The 26,559-nt window shown below is 38.9% G+C and overlaps 1 protein-coding gene across 2 annotated transcripts in view; it reads left to right on the forward strand.

Annotated features, from left to right (window-relative positions):
• The first annotated feature begins 1,324 nt into the window (after nt 1–1,324).
• The window catches only part of LOC104059962 (opsin-5-like), a 43,443-nt gene continuing 18,208 nt past the window's right edge, over nt 1,325–26,559 (forward strand). The window contains exons 1-2 of one of the 2 annotated variants that reach the window (XM_054060815.1): nt 1,349–1,445; nt 8,638–8,708. Coding sequence is in view for 1 of the 2 variants with exons in the window: in XM_009561688.2 (XP_009559983.2) it covers nt 1,428–1,445 (18 nt within the window). In the remaining variant the exon portion in view is untranslated. Of the gene's footprint in view, nt 1,446–8,637; nt 8,709–26,559 lie in introns of both variants that reach the window. The other variant, XM_009561688.2, reaches the window with a different exon arrangement.

Consider the following 26,559-nt stretch of genomic DNA (forward strand, 5'->3'; position numbering starts at 1 on the left):
AAGTAGTGAATGCAGCAGCTGCAGAGGTTGAGGAGAAAGCTACATGGTTCTCTACACCAGGATCAAGCACTAAGGGTTACTAAGCTGGAGAAATAGTCTTGGACATAGAGGACTCTGTAAAGACTCTGGTAACCACCAGTGTGGTGATATAGAAATGAACTGTTTAGCATGCTTGTATTCTATGAACAGTGGTTAGTGAGTACTTGCATATCTGCAAGGTGAATTTCAGAGAGTGGTGATGTTTTGGAGGCCAGTTGATAGAGTTGGTCAAGTCAGAACGGTTTCCAGGTGTGTATTCATTCTGGGAAAAAAAATTAAGTTTTCTGGGAGGTGTGCTTGTATTTGGGAATTTTATACTATCCCATAATTATGCTTGTAACATCAATAGTCTATATGACTTCTTGCTTGAAGGAGCAGGAATAAATTAATACAAATGCACATATCTCCATATACGGAGAGAAGGCTTCAATTTCCATCCTCTTCTGTTTCACAGTCATATTTTTATGGCAAAAGAGTGAACTCTGAAGAAAATAGTTGCATTTTTTTTGTACAAAAATCTTCTAGGAATGGTTTTGGGTAGCTAATTAGGAGTAATAATTTCAGCTCAGTGCCTGTGAATTGTAGCTTAGAGGATTCTCAGAAATGATTCTGTGTGATTGGAGGCATTGCTGACATGCCACCCTCTGCCAACCTCTGCCTCAGTGCCATACATTGCAGTTTTAAAGGGCAGTTTTTATGTGTAGAGATATTTGAATTTGACTTCTGCTGAAAATATGACAAATGCAGCTGCACTTGGCGTCAGATGCGGGTGTCAATGTGTGTGTGAGCTACTTTTATAACTTTGTTGTATCTGCCTCTTATGGAACCTGGGAAGTCTAGAAGAGGTTGGGTCCAGCAGATCCTGGGGTACTTCTGCTTGGGTGTTTGTAGAGACCCGAGTCCCCACAGAGGCTGTGGTGCAGCCCTGCTTCCACCTCAATGGGTTTGAGTCGTGGGTAGCCCCAGAGCCTGTTGAGGTGACAAGGAAGAGTAAAAGTTTAAATCAAGTGTGCTTTAGATCTGCCTTGAGTGTTATAATCAGACAGGCTGCCTCTTTACCTCTCTGTATGCAGAAGAATATTTTGAGGGATAGGCTTTTAAGTACTGAGAACACACCAGTTTTTATGCTGATGATAAATGGTTTTGTTTGGTTTTGTTTTGTTTTTACCCCAATTCCATGGAGTCCAGAGTGGAGATTTTTTTCCCAGTGAGGCTGGAACAGCCACAGCTCTGTGCTGCATGTGTCACGTCATATGGGTGTAGGGGCAAAACGTCTCCGCAGTTTGGGATGAGCTGGGACTTCAAGTGCCTGCAACTCTTCATCTTTCACTGGGGCTGCTGCTGGACGCTGCTCTCTCCCACTCCCGCAGCGTTTCAGAGGACTCTGCATGTCGCTTCGCTTGGAGGTAGTGCTGCACTCGGGCTCTGTCTTGCTGGGGTCAGAGGAGGCGTGTGGGGTGCAGAGGGGGTCCAGGGAAGCCGCTCGAGGGTGGAGGGAGCGGTGGCGGGGGGAGAGCGAGGGAGCGGGAGGGAAATTCGCATTGAGTTCATGCTTTGGAGGAGTGATGTGCTGCAAGGATCGGCTCTCCATGAGTATTTCTCTCCCCTTCTTCTTCTCTCCCATTAACGCCTTGCAAATTTGCAGGTGAATGCCAGTTATTCAGCTCAAGAAGAGAGTTCCCTAATAGGCTTTTAGGAAGGATGGCATGTTTAAATGCTAAATACTTCAGGTTGGGAATCTGCCTGTCACAGCACTTATCAAGTGTATGCTCGTAACGGGAGCAGAGGAGAGGAGCCCTGAATTGCTGGGGTCACCCTGTCCTGGAGTGTTCTTACTTATTGCCTTGGCTGTGTGCTCACTGTCACTCACCTGGTGGCAGCTCTACAGGTGCTCCTGATGCAGAGGTCAGGGGACATACACCACTGCGTCATCCGGTGCATTGTATCTGTGATGTAGATACGGAAGCTATGGAGCTTTAAAACAGATATTCATCTTGCATATCTTCTCCATTCATGAGCTGTTTGTTCTGTGTTGCAGCATTGCTGTGATCGGAATGTCAGTTCTGGGATTCAGGGAATTACAGGAAACCTGTAGATCAAATTTAAGTAGGCTACTATCCATTGAGATAATGCCAAAAGCCTGAACGCATTGAATGCTCTCAAAACATCAGGCAAAAAATGAAAATCTGGAATTTAGTCTCCTAGAATCCCATGATCTATAAAAATTTAAATGATTCATGGGATCTGGACTGCATGAGTTGAGTATTCTGGAGGTTGCTAGAAGGACCAGTTCAATTTATTCTTTTTTTGCAGTGGCTTTGAATGCATATATATTTAATGTATTGCTGCCTGTGACAGCTTAGAAAATTGCTTCTCTGCATCTTTGATTATTTGTTAGAGAAGTTGAGATTTGATTAGTAAAGCAACAGAAGATAGATTTGTTCCTCATTTCTTCAGCACTTCATATACTGGTTACATGTTGACCTGAGAGAAAAAATATTCTTAGCTATTAAACATGTCTCAGTTGTGAGTTTCCAATTTGCTTTTTGTGAAATCTAAATTCAGTTTAGATGAGTGCTGATGGAAAAAAAATTAAATACCAGAAAGTGTGGTTTTATTCTCTTATAGTAATAGGCAACTGATATTTGTCTGCAGCCCACCTTCAGTTATTCACTGGCAGTCAGGAAATATGTTTAATTTTTGCATGCAAACACTGTGATATAGCCTTTGTACGTACTAGTGGCTTATGGAGCTACCTCTGTTATCTTTGTTTTGGAACAAGTGGTTGCTGCCCTGTAAACAACCAGAAGAATTTGGACATGCACTGTATGCCAAGATTGTTTAACAATGATGTTACTAAGTGATTTTGAGTTTGATTCCCATATTTTCCAGAAGTTATGAAATGCTGTGGAAATATGGCAAATTCAATCATTATTAGTTGACTAAGTTCGGTGTCATCACGGTGTTTGCATCCTTGAAACAAGGCAAGATCTTTAGGGGGCCAGTAGTGCATATATTTTTGAACTGTTTCATAAAGACAAAGACCAGCAAAACGTAAGTGCTGGCAATAGCATCTACTCCGGCTTTTGCTTTCACTTGTCATAAAGTGAAGGAATAACTGAGCTTTTTCTACACAGAGAAGCAAGATCTGTTGGTTGATAGCAAGAAATGTGACAGGTGTGCACAATTACTTGCACATGTGGGCAGACTTTCTCAGACCTAAAAAGCTTTAGGGACAGGGAGTCAGGTCAAAGTGTGTAACTTCCAGGTGTTGGGATCCGAAAGGCTTTGTCAGCCACATAGGGTGTGCATGGCATCAGCCAGGCTCAGGATGCAATAAGAATGTTCTGTTAGCAGTTTTTTCCCGTTAGATTGCAAATGATTCATGCTGGCAGAGAAACCGCCTTGTAAGACAAAGTAAGGAATGAAAACATTATGTAAGGGAGAATTAGCTGAAGTGGCTAAAGACATCTGCTGAGGAGACAAACCACAGTGTTAAGGTATTCTCTCCTTTGCTTCACCATCCTCCTCTTCCTCCCAAACTGAGTAATTCTTCAAGAAAAGATACAGAAATACCTGGGAGGAAATACATGATAAGCTTTGCTGAAAATGTATTTCGTTGTTTAATGTAATTCTGTGGCAGCTTCACTTTAGTGCCCTGTAGTGTTTCCCTGTGGAACTGTGACTGGAAACTTTGAAGTTCTCAAGAACCTCCTAGAGCTCCAGAAACTGCCACTTATGAGAAAACCCTTGAAGCAGCTTTCCAAGCATCCTGCAACACCTCAGGGTTGACCAAAATATCATATGAGACATAAGAAATGCTCACTTAAGTCACAGAGAATTAGACTCCATATAGTAAGGAGTCTTCAGGCAGCAAATGCCTCTAAATCTGATGCCATGAAGATCTGGGACCTCTGTCATAGCTACCCTGGAGGAAGGTCATGGGAGGATAGCTTTCTCCTGTGCCTCGATGCAAGTCCTATAATGTCAAGATACTACAGCCAATACAAAGTTCTAATGGAGAAATGCAAGGCAGAAGGCTGAAGAGATCTGTAAATCTTCACACTTGGCTTTAAAGAACAAAAAAATGGCCATTGTAAAAAAAAATATTATATACGTCAGGTGAACAAGAAGGTAGAAGAAGGAACAGCTAGAAGAAACGGCTGAGTGCAAAGACAGATACAAAAATGATGGAGTTGGATGAAAGGATTGTGCCTCTCCTTTTAAGAAGCTGGACAAGATAAATGAAAAAATAGAAATTCTTGATTGTTAAAGTAAAGGGTTTGAGGGAGAAAACTGAATATCTTAATCCTTGGTGTAAAGCAAGTCTTTTGAAGGGCTAATGGACTTGGTGTGAGAGCAGTTGTGACTCAGTTACAAGCGGGGAAAATATTTCCTGGTCAGCGAAGACAGAAAGTGCGTGTAAGGAACACCTTTTCAAAGAAAACAGCAATAAGCTCCAAAGAAGTGAGGAAAACCCACAAAGATAAAACAAATGTTATCTGGTGAAAACTTACTTAGCAAGACAGGAAAGGATGGTTTTAAAAGAGGGACTTTGCTGAGGTCGAACTAATGAGTGTTGTAAGTTTTCAAGTTTGATTTAGAGAGACCTGCCATTAAAGACAGCAGCTTTAGTAAATTTTAACCATCTAAAACCAGCCTGCAGTTTAACATTAAGAAAGAAAAATAACTATGTGAGGTATTGCTACCAGCCTCATGATTGCAATGCATGAGTGGCTGTTGGGACCTCTCTTTTTGTTAATAAATCCACATTGTAAATCAGCCAAAAGGGAAGGAACCCCTTCCACTGGATCAGGTTGCTTAAAGCCTCATCCAACCTGACTCTGACCCCCTTCAGGGATGAGGCATCCACTTCTTGAAGTGGGAAAATTCATAGCTATGTCAAGCATATCTGGGAGCAAACTTAAACATAATGTGAAGTTTGAGATGACTTTGAGATGACTGACTGAAAGACCAAGTCCAGGATGCAGAAAAATGAATGGTTGAGGCCTAGAGAAAATACCACCTAAAAGGAAGAAATGAAAAATATTGAAAAAGGAATTTCTTAGATCAGAGGCAGAAGTGGGAGAAGGATAGAACAGTATTTTATCTATTATTTCAAGGCTATTGCAAAGAGGAAAGGATAATTCATTTTAGGGAGCCATCTAGGGCAGGTCAGGAAGATGTTAGGAATAACTTCCTTACAGTAACATATTTATGAGCCATGGGAATATGTCAATACTACCATGGGAGACCATGGAGTTTCCCCTATCAAAAACTTCAAAAAATGGGCCACAAAAGTATCTAACAGGAAGGGTAAAACTGGAACTGATAATGCTTTGTCATCCAGTGGATGAGATCCACACTGAACAAAGAGAAGTTAAGAATGTTTCTACTGTACAAAACAAAGATAAGGGTCTTTTGTGGCATGAGGTGAGTGGTGATCTTCCAGCTAGAAGAAGTGATCACTGCATTGCCACGTAGGTTTTAGCTGAGTGTGTGGGAGAGAACTTAGTTGGCTGACGAAATGTTGGTCTCATATCATACTTTTCTGTTTATCGCTCCTCTGTAGTGTGAAAACTCCTTATCTTTGTTTTTGATCGGTTCCAGTTCTTCAAAGAGTAGTCTTACAGCATGTGGTCAGAGCCCTTCTGGTGCTTTTGAAAGACTGTCATACACAGTGAGGGAAGAACAGAATGGGTACTTAAAAAAGTCTGTCAGGTGAAGGTATTGTCCCTGGGGAATATTTATGGGATATTTATATATGTGTATATATGACCAAGCTGTATTCTCTCTTGTGAATTAATATATTTGTTTTAGAACACTTTAAAAATAAATGAAGAAAAGAAACAGAAAAACAAGTTTGGGTTTCCTGATTCTGTGCTGGGAATGTTAACTCCGGGAGTAGACTGAAGTCAAAGGAAATGCTCAGGAAGGGATCATAACAGTTTTAAAAGCTTTAAAACCCCTTCAAATATCCTTTATAAGAATCCGTGGTTACTGGCAAAATGGCACTGGTCAGCTGCTTGATTTGGATGTGGCAGGTTGAGCTCACACATGTGCTACCACCAGGCTGTTTGTTCTTCTGGAACCAATGACAGCTTCCTTCACTCTGACCAAAAACTGCCATCTAAAACAGAGCTACTTTCCCCATTGAAGCTGCCACACCTTCCATTGTTTTGATTTAGTCAAGCCGGCACTTTCTTATGGGAAGAGAAAACAAAATAGACTATGTTTCTCCTGAAACCAATGCTTTCTCAGACAGCCTTGCTGACAGATACTGTGTGCGCAAATGCCAGATCACTCCATCGGGACACTTCAGTGGATAGGGATCATTCAGTTTGTCTGTGGGATGAAGTTTATGTGGTAGCAGTCTACTTCAGAAGACCTAACCAGGTCTCCTGAATCCTTTTTTTAGTGGCAGTAGGTCACAGCACAAAACCAGTGCTGTGAAGCAGCAGCTATTTTTTTCAAAGAATTTTTATGCTGTAAATTACCTTTCCCTATGCTCCAAGTGAAAGACAAACTACCACCCCTCACCCCACTTCATTTCTTCTGTGTTTTTTTTGAACTTTCAAGTTATCTCTTTTTTTGCAAAGACGTATTTGGTGGAAAATAAACTACTTTCTCATATCCATGTTACATATGACCCAGCTAACTTTTTTCTTCTAAGTCTTTTGACTATGTCATTTTATTAATTTTGAAAAGGGAAATTAAAGAAAAATAATTGATTGAAAAGAAATCTGGTGGGTTTTTTTTACAGATCTTGATTTTTGCCTAATGATCATTCTTCTTATATACAAACTTTCTAGCTGTATCTATCCCTCTCTGAGTTTGTTTGTCAAGTTTAGCCAGAGGCTACTAAATAGTTGAAATCTACTTAATTTGTGCAAGAAAATGTTTAGAAGCATTTTTGGAAGACATTTTTTTTTCCCTGTACTTATTCTTGATGACTTGTAAGTGTTGCCTAGGTAGTGGTCTCAGGCTGTTGCAATTACAAGGGAATATAGTTACTGAAAGGCAACGGTACCAAACATAGTGCATGCGCTCTCATAGGTAGCACAATCTGTTTCAAGGTACAACCATAAGATGAGATGAAAATAGAAACAGTCTCTGCTACCTAAGATTTGCATTAAGTATTTTCATAAGACTGTATAAATATCAAAATCAAGATTTTGTGAATTTGGAGAAAAGTAAAACTAAAACTGAATGGTAAAATATTGTCTTCCAGTATCATCAGAGCTAAAACGCCAAGTACAGGCATTCTGAATCTTGTTCCCACAAGTGAGTGCCTAACATTTATCTGTGACTAATGAGCTAGAATTATTTTTATGGGCCTAATTTTTTAAGTTGTAAATATCCTCAAACAAAACAAATATGAGGTAAACCTTCTGCTTAATGAGGTGAATGTGCTAAATAAATAAAGGAAAAATGCAGGGAACCGATTCAACACTGGATTTCCCCAGTTATCAGCTAGAGTATTTAGTTTTGAAGAAAAAAAATAACAAATTAACTTTTTTTCCTGTAAAGTCTCAAATGAAGACTTGGTGGAACTGTACTGTTTGTTTGGTTTTTTTTTAATTCAGTTGGGGAGTTTCCTCATGGTTGGGATTTCATAATGACGGAAGAAAATAAAGAATACATTCTCATTCCTCCTCCCCAGCACAGTTTTTTCTTTCTGCATGAGGCACTTTCCAGGATGGATATGACTCAAGTTCATCTAAATGGGTCTTTGCCTAATTTGCATGAGGAACTTGCATAGGCTGCTGTGGAAAATTTCACAGCATGGAGAAAAGGAAAACTCATGTTCTGTGAACAACTTGTTGTAGTTCATTTACTGAGCTAGTAGCACCCAGTTTATCTGTAGTTTGGATTCAAAATCAGGATCCAAGTGTTTATTTTGGCAGGTAAAGGTAGTATGCCTTATGTCCCTCTTGCCATGTAATTGTGCTTGGAGAGGACATTAGGTTTGTTTGCAGCTTTTTTACATGTCTGATCTTTCTCCAGGTACTGGACTCTATGCATTTGTATATAGAAAATGAGTAAGGAAAGGGATTTTATTATTCTTTCTGGGTTAATCAAGCTTGTATTTTCAATTACAGAAGACGATCAGATTCAAATATATGAATTCAGTATGTAAGTATTAGGGCTGTCAGGAACAGTTTTTGTTGGTAGTGATCAGGATTCATGCATTGGCATATATACTTTTTGGCATACTCCAAACCCCAAGAGCAAATTCTTGCTGATAACTAAGACATTTCATGTCTAAAATATGCCATTTTTCTTCAAAAATCCAGCCTTTTGTCAGACATAGGACCTTTAGGTAATTGCTTGAGATTTGCCAAGCATCTACATGTTGTGACCCCGAATGTCAAAATAACTTTGCGTAGTTTTTCATTGGCTAAATAGGAGGTGGAGGTTCTGGGCTTGCCAATGTCAGTGTAATTCTCACAGCAGTGGGACGAAGATTTTTTTCCCTACATCTCTGGCCTGGAAAGGTTGCTTCTGAGCAAGGAGGTTCTTTAGTAAAACAGAGAGAGTGCAGAAATTTCTGTATTCATCCTAATAAATAAATTTATTCTGTATTTATTCCTACAGAAATTTCTGTATTTATCTACTTTTAGCCTTACGCCTGAACTTGCTCAAAGTAGCCAGGAGATCACAGAAAAGTAAGTGAGATTTATCCAGTGTTGCATGTAATATTCCACTGTAGCAGAGACTGATTCTAAAAGGTAATAGATATGTAACTTGCCTAAAATTGATACTGCTTATCTGCACATCCTTAATATAACAGGAATTCATGAGCAGTCTTTTTACAGGTGTGAAATTGTAAACCACATTTTATTGTGTTTATGCAGAAGAACTACAAAAGCTGTGTGTCTGGTATACTTCTGAGTCTGACAGCACACTTTCTATCAGTTTAAAACGTGACTATGCTTTTAGCTTCAGAGACTCCTAATGAAATTCCAGAGTATTTCACCTTGGCAATAGGATTTCTCCAGTAATAATTGTAAAGATTAATAGCGTAGAAAAGCTAAGAGAGCTTTTAATTCTTCCATATATATGTCCTGTAAAGAATTACTCAAATACACTATTACTAGGCTACTGGCTTCATCTTTTTACCAAAAGTACGGTTTGCATGAGCCTTATTCAGATCTTCTGATTAAAGAGTGATTGAAATGCTCAGGCATCTTTACAAGAACTTGTGAACCTGTGGGCTTGTGGAGTCCCCCAGCTTGTTGCACATAAAGCTTGGTTATTGACCTGTGTGGGGGAAGAGACAATTCCTGCTGTTTCTTTCTGATGAGATGTAGACCTCTGCTGTAGGATTTCCCTCAAGAACTGAAATTGTGGTAGGATTCAGCTGAAGGTGAAATGAGAGCCTCTCTGCCAGTTCTGATGAGTGTTAAATTTTCTCCATGTCTAGCAGAAGAGGAGGACTCATGCCCAAAGGTGGAATCCAGCTCCAAATGAAAAAAAGTGTTATACAATGCCTGCATGCAGGGGAGATCTAGTGATTGAAGTCAGTGGCATCTAGAAATCTATTCTACTCACCTGCCTGGTTTAGGGTGAAATGAAGAGCCTTCATGGCTCTATTCACTGCATCCACTACATCTCCTGTGAGTGTAGTGAGTGCTGAAACCCCAGCTCTTCCGCTCCTACTCCCGTAAGAGTCCTGGTAAGAGGACTTATTCTGTAAAGAGACAAAAAAGGCTGAATCCTACCCTTAAAGTCTGAACATGCTTTTTCAGACTTTGGAAAATTCAGAAGCTTCCCAACACTGGAGGTACGTCCAACCCTTGCTCTGATTCTCCTGTTTTGTCCTGCTGTGTGCTTTTCCTGGTTCTTTAGAACAAAAGTGCTTCTATTTTTGAATATAAAATGTTTTTCTGATTTTTTGAATAGAATAGGATAAGAGTGGAGTTTTGAAATTATTATTTTAAATTCATTACAGCAACTGCTGGAGGCAAAATCTTTAAAAATCTGGGCTAACATAGTCTGATGACACAGGTTTGAAATCCTCTTTATGGATGTAGTGTCTCCCAGACATTCTTGCTGATGTGTGGCAAGAGGGAGTAAGAGTTTCAAATAAACACCTCTTATCTTCTTTTATTTGTGTATTTTTTCAGAGGATAAAAACTAAAATCTCATTGGAATTGGTGCTAATTGGCTGTTAATGTTCTGAAATCTGATTAATTGCGGTTGATTCTGGAAGACAATATTGCTGAATAATTCCTTTTACAACCTTTTTGAACACAAATCATTTGAATACAAGTTTGGTATAAACTTGCCAGACCTATTGAGTGTTGCCTTCATATGTTGGGAAAATGGTTAAGCATTGTGAATCTGAAGGAGTATGCTGCCCTCACCTTTTAAAACTGAATTGCTGTGAAACAGAATAGGATTGCAAAACACCTCAGCCAAGATAATAAAGCTACATTCAAGAGTAAATGTGTTTTCATTCAAATGATTATTTTTCCTTGTAACTCAGTGTCAGGTTTCACTGACCAAGACTGTTGCAAAACAGAGAGTAGAGCCCTGGAAGAGCACTCCCCTTGGAAAGTAAAAGTTTGCCACTTCCATAAGAAAAGAAATCCTGGCTTGATTCATAGTGCATGAGGGTGAAAGTATTGATATAAAGTAGCCAATTTGGGATGCTAATGTAATTCATGACATCAAAGGATTATGGTAAAAGATCAAACGTAAAGATGTAAATAAAATCTTGGATGGTTTGTAACTGCAGGGCATGCATTGTGTCAGACCGGAGAGAGCAATGAGTGAGGAAAATGATTACACTGAATGAGTTGCTCTCTCCCACCTTGTTAAAGAAAAGACGGTAAAGTAGTTTTCTATCACCTTGACATGGCCTTTTGCCTAAACCACAGTAGCAATTGCAGAAGAGATGTTAGACTTCCTAATTCAACCATAGTGTGACAGATCTCCTGAGGTTTTGAAAGAGCAGTGCTGTTAAGCAAAGATGTATATGCAATGGGAAAGGACTGACAGTAGAGTAAAAGGTGCTATTGGATAAAATGTTATGAAGGAAATCTATTCTAAGTGTAAATGTTAAAAAAAAAAATAAATAATTACTAATTATGAACAAAGTAGCTAGAAATATGTAGGATACCATAATAACAAGACCTGACATACAGCTAGGATGCTAAGCTTTCAGGGAAGGAAGAAGACATTTTTTCACATATCGTTTGGCCCTTGGCAAGAAGCTACTAGTATTTTTGCAGTTTTCCTTAAACAAACTATTTGCTAACAGCAGGAAATAGTGTGTATCATGAAACAGGACATGTGATGTGTGAAACAGCAGAGCATCATCCAGGAAGCCTTCTGGCGCCAAAGAATATAGTCAATAGTGAACAGTGCAGGTGGCTCACCCATTGAAGTATATACATGAAATATAATTAGTAAGACTAATTACCATCTGGCTCTCATTCTGTGGGTCTTTGCTTTCTTATTCCGTGGCCCAGGGTTCTTGGGAAGGGTAGAGCTGTGGAGGAGGGGAACAGACATCACACAGTCTGGTCTGCTTCCACTTTGTCTAAATGGTGCGGAGGACCACAGGCTTTTTTCCTGCTCATCCTGTTCCATTTGAACTGCTCAGGACAGAAGAAATCTGCTCAGTGTCACCTGTAAAGCTTGAGTGAAATCATGGACCAAGTGATTTCAAGTTACGATTTGTTTTCCTTTGTTTTCATAGCAGAAGTAATACTGCTTCTTGGTTGGCATTATAGTCAAGCTGGAAGATCATACCTAGTCCTCAGGGCAATTTAAGGAGAAGGAAATTTAAGTTCTTTTAAGAAGAATGATTTGGGAGTATTGAGATATGGTACCAATTCCTTCAGGAACAAGGAATTAATTTCACTCAAAGGCCCCCCTCTGCTCATTATTGGGTGTTCTCTTTTTTTTTTTTTGGTTAATTTCTTGCTCTTTTCTGTTTATTTTCTTTCCTCCAAGGATTCATTCTGAACACTTGTAAGAATATGGAGCCATAAAAATTCCTGGAAAATATTTTAGCTTTTGACCTTTGATGTCTGGCAAAAAGCAATAGGTTTGCAAACTTTTGGTCCAGAACTGTGGTATTAAAATATTTTAAGAATGCCTTTGGCATGAGTCACAAAACCATTTCTAGTCCCAGCACATAGCTTTGCAAGTCTTGGTTTCTATCCAGTTCCCCTTTGTGTGCTGAAATAACAACCCTTCCAAAAATATTTTTGCTGATTCTTATTCCAGGAAAGCTTCACCCTTTCCTTCGTGCTTGACCAGTAGTTTAGTTGGGCACAAGAATTTTTCTTGAAGGCTGTACATAATCAATGACTTTAAATTCTTTTTTTGACCCAGACTCAGGGTCCTAGTCTGGCAAATACACAGCTTTTCCTAGCTGCTAGAAAAATTCCCTCATAATTTCTAACATAAAATACTTCCAAAGTAATAGTGTTTGTAGATATGTAAATCTTACCCCTGCCAACTCAGAAAACCAGAAGCCTCAAGGCTGCCTCAGCCTACTTTCATTTTTCTGGGAAGGGATTGAAATGATAGCAAGGAGTTATTTCCCATTCATTTTCCATTGTCTACTTATTGCTGGCAACTGGGATCATGACGGAGGTATACAGCATTTCTGAAGAACTGCTTGGGTTCCATTCTCAGCTAATTCTAATTTTAAAGGACTAAATTCCTCCCATTTGTCCATGGAAAGTTCATCTGTCTAAAGGCTGTACCTTTTAAAACACAGTATCTTGAAGCCCTTTGAAGGCATGTCGATGTGTTTGAATAGGTCATATTTCTACTTCAAATTTCTTAGTTTCTACAGAAATTTGACTCCTCTGGGATTTATCAGTTCTGAGATTTATCAAAGAAAATGAACAGAATCTGTCCTTCCTTCTGTCCCTGGAAACCTGAGGGTGTCCTGGCTGTGGTTTCTCATTTGAAATATTTGTTCTCCATAGGCAGTTTTACAACTATTCATCACTGGAGAAGACTGGCCTTGAAAGTTAAGTGGCCTAGCACATTTTCTACTCCACTGGTGCTGGGGTTTGGCCTACATTTTGAGTTGCCACAGTGCTTACTGCAGACATCATTCAAGCTTCAAGATCAAACCCAGAAACCTTGCCAGCAGTTTCTTGCAACAGAGTTAGTAAAACATCGTGTTATTGAAGAAGTCTTGTTCAATAGTGGAGTCTTGTTCACTGGGTCTGGGCCCACTGGCCCTTTCTCACGAGATCAGGGTTTGAAAGGAGACAAACACCTCTCTGTCACACCTTTCTCTGTTTTCCTCCTCTGTGGTATCTCAAGACCCTTTACAACTTTGTCTCAGTAGCTGGAGGAGAAGTGGGATTTTAAAAACAAAGATACCTCTTTCTGTTATCATTACTGCCAATAATGATATTGGATTTCTAGTGATGCCCTTCCGTATATGGCAGCCGTTAGATGTTTGCTGTATCTATTCTGCTCATCCTGTTTATTTAGATTGTTCTTACAGTCATGGCCAATGTATCTCAGCTATGTGAATCCCAGAATGGCCTTAGATTTAATTAGGAAGATATAAATTTTAATAGAAAAATAAAGAAGATAGCATGGATATCAGGGCAGTGGAAGAAGAATTAAAAGCTGAACTTATGTCCTTATCTCTTTCAGGCAAATGCCTCAACCACTGAATTGCAGAGCTAAGCTCTTGCATCATCATGGATCATAGCTTCTCTTTTCCTCCTTGTGGTTTAACTCCAGCCAGGTAAACTTTCCACCATACTGTAATCCAGTGGTTTTGAAGCTCCCTTCAGAAATCGGAGACGTTGACTTGACTCCTGTTAAGACAAGAAGTCCCCAGGTTCTAAGCTGCACACTGTGGTGTGACTATGCCTGTGGCCACGTGGCAGGGGTGCAGAAGGTAGGGTTTTTCAGTAGCCTCACCCCCTTCCCATGGAGTCTTGCATGGGGAGCCTGTTCAGATGCAATGTCTACCCAGGAGAGACATAGGATCTGAGCCCTATGTAGGCAAAATACAACCTTGAGACAAGCACCAAAGCCTAGAGAGAAGGTAAAATTCACACCCAGACCTATGCTCTCTGGCCTTTCAGCCTGCTCAGCCTCTTGCTCTTCATGGATCACTCTTTAGCACTTCAGATCATAGCTGTGAGTCTTTAAATCACTGTTCTGAAAGGCCCAGATAGCAGCAGCCACAGGGGTTACGTTGGAGGCACTCTATGGATTTCTTGCTATGTTTGCATAATGCTTTTCTTCTTGTGATTTTGTTGTTGCTGTTTTTGTTGCATTAAAGAGCAATCTGATAAGGAGAGGCTTTTTTTAACACTAAAAAATTTAGGCATTCTGGTACCACTGTGGAGTCTCTCTATGGAAGACTACTGCTACAAGTAATCAGTGCATGTTCTCTGGGAATAATTCCCAGACTTTTCCTCCATTGCTCCGCTTTTAGAAGATCGTCTTCTTTTAAGTCAGTGGTATTTCAAGCAATTACTTTCTGTCTTAAAGTTCAGAGAAAAAGACACTTGCACATACCTCTGACTTTGACTCCTACTATAAAAATGTTTTAGCAGCACCTCTGCCTAGTGGGTTATTTTCTCTTGGCTCTAAGTAGAAATATTGCTGAGTGAAGTGCATCCTTCTCATGGTATACTAATTGGTTGATTGCTTTTCTCACTCTGGCTATTTTTACAAGTTGATATTCCATGGCTAGTTTTCAGTCTGAGGAAGGCTGTGTCATAACTGAGCAAACTGTTAGAACAGCCACATATCCTGCAGCAGAATACTGTAGAAGTGCTAAGGAACTGTGATTTATAAACTTGGCACAGTTGGTAAGATTATAGACCACAAATACCATGTGGATAGGCTCAGATAAATCTAACTGTCTTAGTAGTAGATTGTGTTGTTAGGAATGAATTCATATTCCTTTGGTTTAGTTAACTAATACTTCAGTATCTAATCTGAAGCAGTAACCTAGATACCGTCAGTATCTGAGAGAGGGAGGGTAGCTTAATCTATACCTTATCACCTCTACTTGGACAAATGGAACATCCTGTAGCATCAGTCTGCAAAGAGATGGCTAACACATGACATGGTGTGATTTGAGGTGGCAGTATCAGAGCAGATGCTCACATTACAGCGTCACAGATAGGGGATTTTTTGGCTCAGAGCTGGCAAATGTGGCCCGTTCTGGAGTCTGTTGTTCCAATATCACCTTTGATGTTTGACAGTGTGTTTTTTTCCCTCAGCAATCAACCCCTGTCCTTCCTAGCTAGGCAGCTGATCTGGTGGACTCAATCACTGACTTTCTGTCTTGCTTTGGCAGCCTAGGATGTAGGTTTGAAGTGGCACAACTTTCTTCTCATGAAAGAGGGGCCAGCTGCATGGGGTCAGAGAAAAGATTTCCTTATCTGTTTAAGCTCTTAATTTATAAGAAATGATTTGTCACATTCTGTGAAGACATATGTATTCATGTGCCTGTCAGTGAGGTGTAACTGGGTATTATAAGGTGTGTAATACAAGAGACGTAACATTTTCATGAAGAGAGCAGTACTTGTGTTATTAGTTGTTTGCCTGTAGAACGTGTGGTGAGACATTGGAACAGGTTGCCCAAGGAAGTTGTGACTGCCCTATCCCTGGAGGTGTTCAAGGCCAGGTAGGGTGAGTCCTTGGGCTGCCTGATCCAGTGGGATGTCCCTGCCCATGGCAGGGGGATTGGAACTGGATTGTCTTTAAGGTCCCTTCCAACCATAACTATTTCATGATTCTATGATTCTATGATTTTCAAACCAGGTATCCTTTTTTAATTTGGCATTTAATATCTAATATCCACTGTGTGTCCATAGAAAACCTGGTTGAGGATGTTCCATTAGTAATAGACTGTCAGGATTCTTAAAGTGCTATTCGTGTTTCTTAGAGGGTGCTGTGACAGTATCACAACATCTTCAGAAGGGCCTGCAACACAGGGGGAGAGTGAGAAATTTTTAGTGTATTTATCCTACCTACAATAAGAAAGGAAATCAAAGCAGTAAGTTCCCACAGGGGTAACGAGACACCTTATTTCCACCTATTTCACCTCAGGCATTCAGTCCTTTTTTCAGAACTAAGTTCCTCTCACTGAACTTCATGGCCTCAAGGAGGCTCCTGTGGTAGGACTTGAGACTGAAACCAGATACTATTACTAGTTCTTGTTGAATGGGAAAGCTGTCTCCTCTCAGCTTCTGATACAGTCCACAAACCCTATTTTTACTTTGATGCAGGGTTCCATTGAATTTACATTGTGGAAGTAAATTTTATTTCAAGTCAGTCATTATTGGGTTTTGTTTGGCAAAGATTCCCAAAATGAAATAATGGTTCTTAAATAAGGCTTTATTTATGCCAAAATGAGGAATACAGCTGCTTCCCAAGGGCATTGTAGCAAATAACTGAATGGAAACAGAAAATCCAACTGCCCTTTTCTTCCTTACAAATGAGAGGAGAAATAGATTACTTGAGAACATTTGGAGATTTATACACAATAAAGAGTCTTATTACTGTTTCGGTTATTGAAACAAGTAGAACAAAAGTACAATTGCTGTAGTAATTATGCTAGATAAATCATAAGCCATGGCAAGAATAGTCAGTTAACTAATGAAACAAGAACTGTGTGATGAAGATGCCCTCTCATTTCCTGGAGGCCTCCTTATCCCTCTACTCTTGGACAAAACTGCAGTATGAAGCCATTGAATAAGAGCAGCAATTATAACCAGACAAAACGAGAATTTCATCTCCCCTGAGAGCTATCTATTATGTTCTGCCATGCTCTGTTCTGTACTGTTGGGCCCACACTTCTCTCTGTTCCTGCTTTTTTCTTTTGTTTATAGTCCTACTGAAAGAGTTGCCATTGCAAACAAAGGTAATATAATGTGTGACGTAGAAATAGTTCAGGAACAAACTCTTCTCTTTGTAGTGAATGCCCTGATCATAGTTTTCAGGAGTGGAGCCCCTCTTCATTTAATTTAATTAAACATTTCATTTAGTTTTTGGTATTTAATGTGTTTCTCTGAGGATAACACTTTCTACTCTGGTATTGGAGTATTTGATGCTCAATGAGACAGCATGGACTCAATACTTTTACAAACATAAAGGTCAGTACAGGATGCCCTGAAAATGTTTTCCTTTTTGACCTGTTAAGAGATTCTGTGACATTATGTTCTTACTATATTTCTGTTGTCTCTATAGAAGACATCTTTGTAAGCCACTGCCTTTAGTGCCTTGATCGTCTCAGTTCTAAACATCTCTTTCCAATTACTTCATTTTGATTTGGGACAAGCACTGTTTAATATCTTCATCAGTGACATAGACAGCAGGATCAAGTTCACCCTCAGCAAGTTTGCAAGCTGTGTGGTGCAGTTGACATGCCTGAGGGATGGCATGACATCCAGAGGGACTTGGACAAGCTTGAGAAGTGAACCCATGTGAACCTCAGGAGGTTCAGCAAGGCCAACGGCCAGGTCCTGCAGTATCAATACAGGCAAGGGGATGAAGTGATTGAGAGCATCCCTGCTGAGAAGAACTTCGGGGTACTGGTGGATGGAAAGCTGGCCATGAGCCAGCAATGTGCACTTACAGCTTGGAAGGCTAACTGTCTTCTCTACTGTATCACTAGCAACACGACCAGCAGGCCAAGGGAGGTGATTCTGCCCCTCTACTCTGCTCTGGTGAGACCCCACCTGGAGTACTGCATCCAGCTCTGGACCTCCCAGTACAAAAAAAGCCATGGACCTGTTGGAGAGGGTCTAGAGGAAAGCCACAAAAATGGTCAGAGGGATTGAATACCTCTCCTATGAAGAAAGGCTGAGTTGGAATTGTTCAACCTGGAGAAGAGAAGACTTTAGGAACACCTTATTGTGGCCTTTCAGTACTTCAAGGCTGTCTACAAGAATGATGGCGACAAACTTTTTAACTGATCCCGTCCTGACAGGGCAAGTGGTAATGGCTTTAAACTAAAAGAAGGTAGATTTTTTATGATGAGGGTGGTGAAACACTGGAACAGGTTGCCCAGAGAGGTTGTAAATGCCCCAGTCCTCTGAGCAACCAGATCTAGTTGAAAGTGTGCCTGCTCAGTGCACGGGGGTTGGGGTAGATAACCTTTAAAGGTTCCTTCCAACCCAAACTTCCATCCTATGATTCTATGGGTTTATGGTCCTATGGTTTCTCTCTACAATTACTAGTATAGGAATCTCCATTCATTGAGCAGTCTATTTTTAAGACCTAAGTTATTTCATTCTTAAAAATTTATAAGCAAACTGAAAAATAGAGAACTACGTGCAAGCATCCCATTAGGTTAATTCTATTATTCTGCAATAGCATTGTTCATAGCAGGTTTAAATATTATATTTTGAACTGTGCTCCTTAAGAGGGTTTACTTAATCTAATGACTGCTTTATAATTATATTAGTATTCATTAGTTCTGAAATAAGTATTTGTGTATCAAGGGCTTGCACTGCAAACCTTATGTTGTTGGTTTTATTCTCCTGACTCATACCTTGTGGAGGAGTAGGTTGTTATTTGTTACGGTTCTTTTCTTTGCTGCAACATAAGAGAGGATTCTAATTACAAACTGAAACATAGAAAGAGTTGTAAGAGCATGTCCTCTGTGTATATTGAAGGTATGGGTGGATGCTTACAGGAAAACGTTCTGGCTTAGAATGAAGCAAACATGCTGCAATATAGTCAGAGTTGGACACTTTCCTAACAGGTATGCACACCCCTACTGTGAGGGAAGAAGATGATTTTCATCCTTCAGAGAAGCAGGAGGGGATTGTGTTTCGTTCTTCATAAACTTTCTGCCTGCCTGCCTGCTGTGTGAGGAAAGGTTTGATCTCCACAGATCAAACAGGACACACAATGTAATAATGAACAGGTTTCAGAAGAGAATTTGAGCCAAGTTTCAGGGCTGCATCTATGCAGTGCCTGTAACTTTCTGGTGGATGGGGCGGGGGGGGCAGGGCAGGCACTGCAGAGCTCTGGGGAGCTGCCTTGTGCTCCCTCACTGTAATTTCCTGAGATATATCATGCTTTTCTCCTAACTTCCAACCTTGTTTTGTCTTGAGTCTGCATAGTTTTCTGGATGTGGACATCTGGCCATATTGTTTCCACTGGGAGAGAGGAAGGAGAGGCAAGGGTTGGGACTGTGTTGAGCGCGTAACCCTGAATATTTGCAAAGTATTCATGCAGAGCACTGTGCACACCTGGAGGATAGACCTTCTCTTTTCAAAGTCCAAGCCTGCCTTTTAAATATGTACTCTGTGCAAGAGATGATGCGACTCCTGACTGCTTTCCTGCTGTCTTCACCTTTCCATTCCTTTCGCTTATACATAAACTGACAGACTTTCTTGTGTGTGCAGTTGCTCCCCAGGGAAGCCTTCCTGACTGACTGTGCAACAGGAGTTTCTGTTATTTCTGTGCATCATTTTACAAGTAGACACTTAACCATCTCTTTGTATCAACTGTGTGTGTACCAACTTTTAAAAGAGCTGGACCCATAGTTGTATTTAGCATCTTCCAGAATATGACTGCAATACCGACGAATTGCAAAATTAATTACAAAAGTCTGGGGTTTTTTTTCCCTGATATTTTACATTACGTTAATATTGTCATTATTTTTTTTCCTTTATCTGCTGAGTAAATGTGGTCTCCATCATCAGATGTTTCTGCCACAGCAACGACCCAGTCCTGAGCTTTTATTTGCTTTCCGAGTTCCATGTCAGTTCCAGAAATGACAGATGACTTCAATTTTAGCTTTTATATATATTATTATTCTAGTTAAAACATGCTCTTTCTTCTTCCACCACCATCAGACCTCTGATGGAATGCTTTTGTTAAAGAGCCTGTTGATTTCTTGTTCTTGTAGGTTCACAAATCTTTATACATTCTCATCATACACTGCCTGTATGATGTACAGTGCTATGTGTATAAAATGTGAAAATACTCTTCCTCAGGCAGAGTTCCTCTAGAGATCATGCCTATATATCTTTCTAAAAGCTGGTGATCTTCTGTAAATGCTACTGAATATCCAGCCATTAATGAACCCTTCTTGATGGTGAGAACAGAAACTGTTTCTTAGAGATCTTCTTCTCACTGAATAAGATTTAATGTTATTTATTTAAGATTTTGACTATAATTCCTCTTTTCTCTGAAAATGAACAAGAGAAATCAAATGTTTTTAGGCTTCAGTATCAAACAAAACGTTTCTGTCATCAATTAAAATGTTCGGATGAAGAAGTAAAATTATAGTTTAGTGCCATCTCAAAGAAATAACAATGGAATGGGTTGTAATTTTTTTCAACTTAATTTTTTAATAATTTTAATAATAATTTTAATAATAATTTTAATAATTAATTTTAATAATACACAATGTTATGGAATTTTCTGTAGAGTAATTTAGTTTTCCTTAGTATTATAAATAATTGATCATATTTCCTATTTAGGTGGAATGAGCAGCAACTTATCCTGTTTAACCTATCCAGTTCATAAATGCCTGAAGGAAAAAGAGAAAAATCAAAATGGGTCTCTAAGACACCAAAATGTGGTAAACAGTTGAGATGCTGGCAGACCAATAGGAAAATGAATTCCAGAGTCATGGATGACTTGCACAAAACACATTGGAACTGTTCTAGCTACTCTAGAGCACTGCCAGTAATGAATAGAAATCCACTGCTACTGCAATGCCTTCTTGCAGGGAGGGAAAGAAGAGGCTTTTCAAGTAATCAAGTTGCTAATATTTAGTATAAAACAATATGGAGTATAGTAAGTAACCTGCGTGAATCACAGACACTGAGCTAAGAACTTTGCTAACAAGTTTTTTTTTCAGTTAATTTTGCTGTGCTGGAAAGAAAAAAATACAGCTGAAAACTGTTGGGCTGTTCAATAATTTCAATAACATAAAGCATTCAGCTTTCAAATCTTAACAAAACTGAAGTAAATCTTGAAACCATATATTAAGTGCTATTAAAACATATTTATCGAAGCTGTATTCTGGGTCTTTTTTGGTTTATTAACCAGGAGTGTAGGAAACCCATGTGTGTTTTACAGAAAAAATAATGAGTGTGGAGGTCAACTAGGACATTTAATCAGATTTTATACAAAACATTTCACATAGCTGTAGCTAATGCTTTTGCGGATAGGATTTTGTGCCCACTGTAATGAGGTCACTTTTCCCATCAGCTGCTGCTTCTTGTTTCTTTCCCAATGTAGCACATTTCGCTAGGTAAAAACATAATAATTGTAGTAGTGTATATTTGTGTGAATTACAAAAACAATTTCACTGGGTAGGGATGAAATAAATTCTCTTGTGCCCAATTGTTCCCTAGATAACTGTGACCTAATCAGGATTAATGAGACTTATTTTCCCATGAACCTGAATCAATACTGCTTCACTCCTTCAATCCTTTGCTGTTAGTCAGTTCTCTTTCTAGCAAGCAGTAATATTCCTCCTTTATATACTAAGAATTTATTTTTATAGCTCTGGAAAGGTGTTTCAGTTTGTCAGACATGGCAGTACAGCAAATAGCCTTATTTATGACCTCTTGAGAGACAAAGTTAGCAAGATACTGCTGTAACTTCTCACTGAATTGCCATTGTTTTATTGTGTATCTGCACCATTTGTAGTCTCTTGTAGCTTTCATAAACCTATCCTTGGACACAAATGCATGGTATGTCACAGAGTTCAGTGGAGTGTTATTAATTTCCAAGTTTCCCTGTACTGATTCGTTAACTAAATCCTCCATTCATCAGATAGAAACAAAATTGCAGAAATGTTGGAGTTAAACCATATCAATTTTTTTCAACTAAGTATACAGTTTGAAGCATGTTCTTTATAAATATTCTGCACTTAAAATTAATATTTGTGGGTTTTTTATGTTCAAAGCTATTCTCAGGTACTCAGTGAGAACACCTTGATTTATTCCAGATCTGGAAACAAGTTCTGAATATAAAGAGTAGGGTTTTTTCCCTTTTTTGCTTTATTTTTCTACTTATTCCTCCCAATAATTAAAATTTTTATTTACTTTAACTAACCTTGTCCTAAAACTGAATACTGAGTGCTGTCTATGCTTTGCTTTGAACATCTGCAGCCTTCTGACTAGAAGGTGATTGAATTATAGTAGAATCACAAAATCAATTCTTTCAAAGCTTCATCAGGTAGACAAGAAAAGATTTTGAGGTGCATGGCACAATCTCTGTGTAACTCGGAGTATATGATGCGTATTTTGTATTTTGCTTTGCTTCTAAATATTAATTTTGAAAAGGGAATTATCATAGTCATATTTCAACTTAGCTGGTCCATCCTATTGCTGGCACGTGACAAACAATGAAGATATTATGGGGCAGAAATGATGAGACCAAAAAGGAACTACGGGAGCTACATGTCCTTTGGGCATGTCGTTATCCACTTTGTGGCTAAAGGACAGCCTTGGCACCCAATTACTCCATGTGAAAAGAGTTTAGGTGGCAGCCTGTCAATGTGGTATATTGCCCTTCTCCCCACTGCTCTGGTCAGCTGGAAAAGCTTCCATGGTCTTTATTAGTTCCTGAGATGTTACAAAGATTGGAGATGAGCAGCCCGATAAATTGGGCTGTTGCTTGTTGAGGAAGAATATTAAGAGCAGAAAGCATTGAGATCTGGGAAGCAATGGCAGAATGCCCCAACATGACGCGATCAGTTCCTAAATGGCCTGCAGAGAGCACTGCATTTTGAGAAAACCGCTTTTTGAAATGTTTTAGATATTGGATTAGCCTATTGTATGTAAAAGACAAAATGCTGGAGTCTCAGATCTTCTGGTGAGATCAGTGAAATCAGTTTGCTGGAGCAGAAACACCTTCTACCCTAAACCTCTAGACATCATTCCATTTAAATTGTCCAGGAAAGGTTGAAGGTTGACTTGGTTTTGGTCTTTTTGTTCTCATGCAGGAGTTGATGTGGTTGGAAATAGGAGCTAGACAAATGACAAAACCCAAAGCATCACCTCCACCTCCAACTAAACCTACAAATGACTTTCAAAGGATCGTGATGGACCTTGTGTTTTAGGTCAAGCCTCAATGATTGCTTTAATTTCTTGAAGCCAAATATCTTGTATCAGATGGTGATCGTATTATGTGACCTGTGGTCTCTTATGGCAGGACTTTTATGAGAGGTTTCTTATGAGGTCTCTCATATCTCTGAATCTGGTATAACTTCTTAGAATAAAAAAGTTTGTCAGAAGTTTTATTTCTTATTTACTAAATTTAACAGATCTACTTAAAAATTGTTCCTTTTTGCATGTTCTTCTCCCTTCTGTGGTGTGATGTAGAAGTAGCAGTAGTGCTACACTGGGGCTTTCCATTCAGGAGCACATAGATTGTCATTCTCTTTGGACAACTTTTCTCATCCAAATGTATTTGATTCATGTGGTTGGCAGGAAGCATATTATCTGGCATTGGGCATGTTAAGAAAAAAGAGTAATTCAAGGTAATTTATTGATTGGTAATATCAGAACTAGCCCTTGTACATTCATGAATAAGCAACAGCACACAAGTAACAATGCTCTTTGACTTCTGATTAGTCCTTCCAGCAACAGTTACTTATAGAAGGTGGAGTGCCATGATGTTGGAAATGAGCATGATTTCAGTATTTTGCTCAAAAAAATTATGGCTTTTTATAACCAGAGTGAAAACAGCATTAACTTCCAAGAGAATTCTCCATAAGGAGAATGAATGTTAACAGGACTTCAGTGCCTCTGCGAATGCATGTAGAGCCGTCTCACTTTATGATTGCATGCTGAAATGGCAATGGGAGTGAACAAAACGAGAGAGTAGAATCCGTATACAGAAATGTTTATTTATACTTGTGAACAAGTGATTGTGGTCTAATATATTTTTACACCTATTAGCATTACGATTTCCAAAATCTTCACAAGCATGTCTATGGCAGAGAAAGAAGTTTCCATGTGTAGTGATAAAGGCCTATGTCTTCCTTATTTCAGTAATCTTTCATGCACTTTATAGTCATCAAAGTTTCTGTGTAATTTCTGTTGGCTTAATTGTTGTGGGTTATTTTTTATGTCAGAGCTATTGAAGAGTAAAAGTTTTTTGAAAAAGGGAAGATTTTGAGATTTTTTTTTTTTAACTGAGGCATAGTGTTATAGTTTTGGATATATATGCATGTATATATATGGCTTTATGTCACTTCTTTAATGGATACAGCTGACTAAAAAGGGTGCAGAACCTACTCCAAAAAGAAGCTTAGTATAGGACTAAATACAACGCTTCTTCGGTATAAAAATACAGTCATTATTGAAAGTGCAACTGGAAATTATTCTCCTTCTGGTTCCTTAGTCATATGTTGATGTCACTAACCTGATTTGAAATTAAATATTATCTACTAGTTATTACAAACACTTAAATGTTGAATTATTAGACTGTATTAATTTCTTGGTTCTCCTTGTACCCTGCTGCTCCGTCTGCTGCATACTTTTCCTACTAAGCTATTTCCTACCTACCTTTTCATGCTTCTATATACAGTGGAGGAAAAGAGCAAAGCAAAGAGAAAACAAGAGGTTAGTGGCGTATATTCACAATGAAAACAGTTTAACTAAGAATGTGACTTTTAAACCAATTCACTGATACCTGGAATGTACATGTCCAGACCTTAGTTGTTACCTGAATCATTGTAATTAACATACTATCAAAAGTTTTTATAGCTTTAAATAAATTTTGATATTTTTTAAATTAAATTTAAATGCTTTTCTAATATGCTGACAAGTTGTTCAGCTATTGAGGGTACGAGTGAGAAAAACACAAGTAGAGTATTTATAAATGTAAAAATAGAGGTAAAAATATTTACAAGCAGACACAGGTAAAGCATTTTTCAAAAAAATATCATTTTGTAGTTCATCATCCCAGACTACAAAAGAAAAGAAAAAAGCCAGTGAAAGATGTAGCTATTTGCCAGCACAGCGTGTTAAGGAGTGTTGAGTGGGTTTTGAAACATTAACGTGCAGTTCTTTTCTATTCCAGTTCTTATTTGAAAATGACTTTATCTGTCTTTTCTAAAAGTGATACTTTTGCTTTTGAATTATAAATTGATTTTAAAATGGTTGTTTTTAAAGCCCTCTTTTATAACCCTGTCAGAGCTGTTTCCTACTGATGTGCAAAGTTAATCACCGTACTTAACTCTAAAATTACTATAAATTTCTGCAAAAACATAGGCACTTGGAAACTGCTTAGGCAGCAGGTTTCTGGAGACTTAGCAGCTTGGGCATTCATGATTGAAATAGCTTCACTGGTTCTGAGAAGGCACAATTTTAGTTAAAGTTACTGTAAAAAATAGCAAGGAATATTTACAGTGCTCACAGAAAAAGCAGCTTTCCAAACCCTACAAATAAGAGCAATTAGAACTGACTGTTCAGGTGATTATCAAAGTGTTATTTAATGAAGACATTTAGCTTTTTTTTATTAACAAAGACAGAGTTCATGTTATTTGATCATCGATTCATTTATCTGTTTTTATTTTCTCATTTTGATAACACAGAGAAGACCGAAACATTTATTCTTTGAAACCTCTTTGGAGCACAGAGCTGGTACACTGGATTTGCACAAGCTCTGGTGGTGGAAAGGAGACATATGCCATATGGAGACATATGTCCCAGAGGAGCTGGGTAGAGTGGGTTCTAGGAGCTACAGTTTCCACAGCAGAAAGAGTGAAATAGATTATGACAACCTTGAAGTGATTTTCATTTACTGTGGCAGGTGAAAACTGTGATATTACCGGACTAGGGGTAAAGCACATGAGAAAAGCAAGAGCCACACTTCTGGCATTTCTGAGTGAGATTTTTTTTTAATCTACATAGAAAAGCCTTGACCACTCTTATCAAAGCCAAATTAGGAGTAGGGTTGGATGCATTCTGCATGAGGAACACTGGGGATATCACCCTGTTTTTCTCATGCCTGAATAACACTTTTGAAGTATTGAAGTTGTGGCTTAAATGTTCCTCTGCTTGAGTCCAGCCAGCACTGGGCACTTAGAATAAAATCCCCTTTTCTCAGCATGGGATTTCACTGTCCAAAATTCATTCTGAAGACAACAGGAATAAAGCCCAAGAGATTCTATCTCTGAAAAGTGAGTAGACTGCTTTGGAAAACCAGGAGCTCAAGCAGATTTCCAGAGGTTGTTACCAGCCAAAAAAAATGCATTTTCTAGGGTAAAATATCTTTCCTTTTAGCAAATATGAAATTTGCTCTGGATAGGAGAGAGCATTGAAAACAGAGCACTAACATCTGTAATGAGCTCAGCCTTTCCTTGTGAATAAATTGCCTCAGGGAAAAGCAGATGCATGTCCTGTTCACTATTTTTGTGACTGTCTCTTGAGGGCAGTCACACGCTGTGGCACTGGCCACCAGGAAAATGCTAGAACTGAGGCTTTTGATGTGGATGTGAAATCTTGCTGTTATTGCTTCTGCTTAATCAATAGAACAAATATTGGTAAAAGCATTAAAATATAAATATTATTAGTG

Source organism: Cuculus canorus, chromosome 2 (genome assembly GCF_017976375.1).
Source record: "Cuculus canorus isolate bCucCan1 chromosome 2, bCucCan1.pri, whole genome shotgun sequence".
Lineage (NCBI taxonomy): Eukaryota > Metazoa > Chordata > Aves > Cuculiformes > Cuculidae > Cuculus > Cuculus canorus.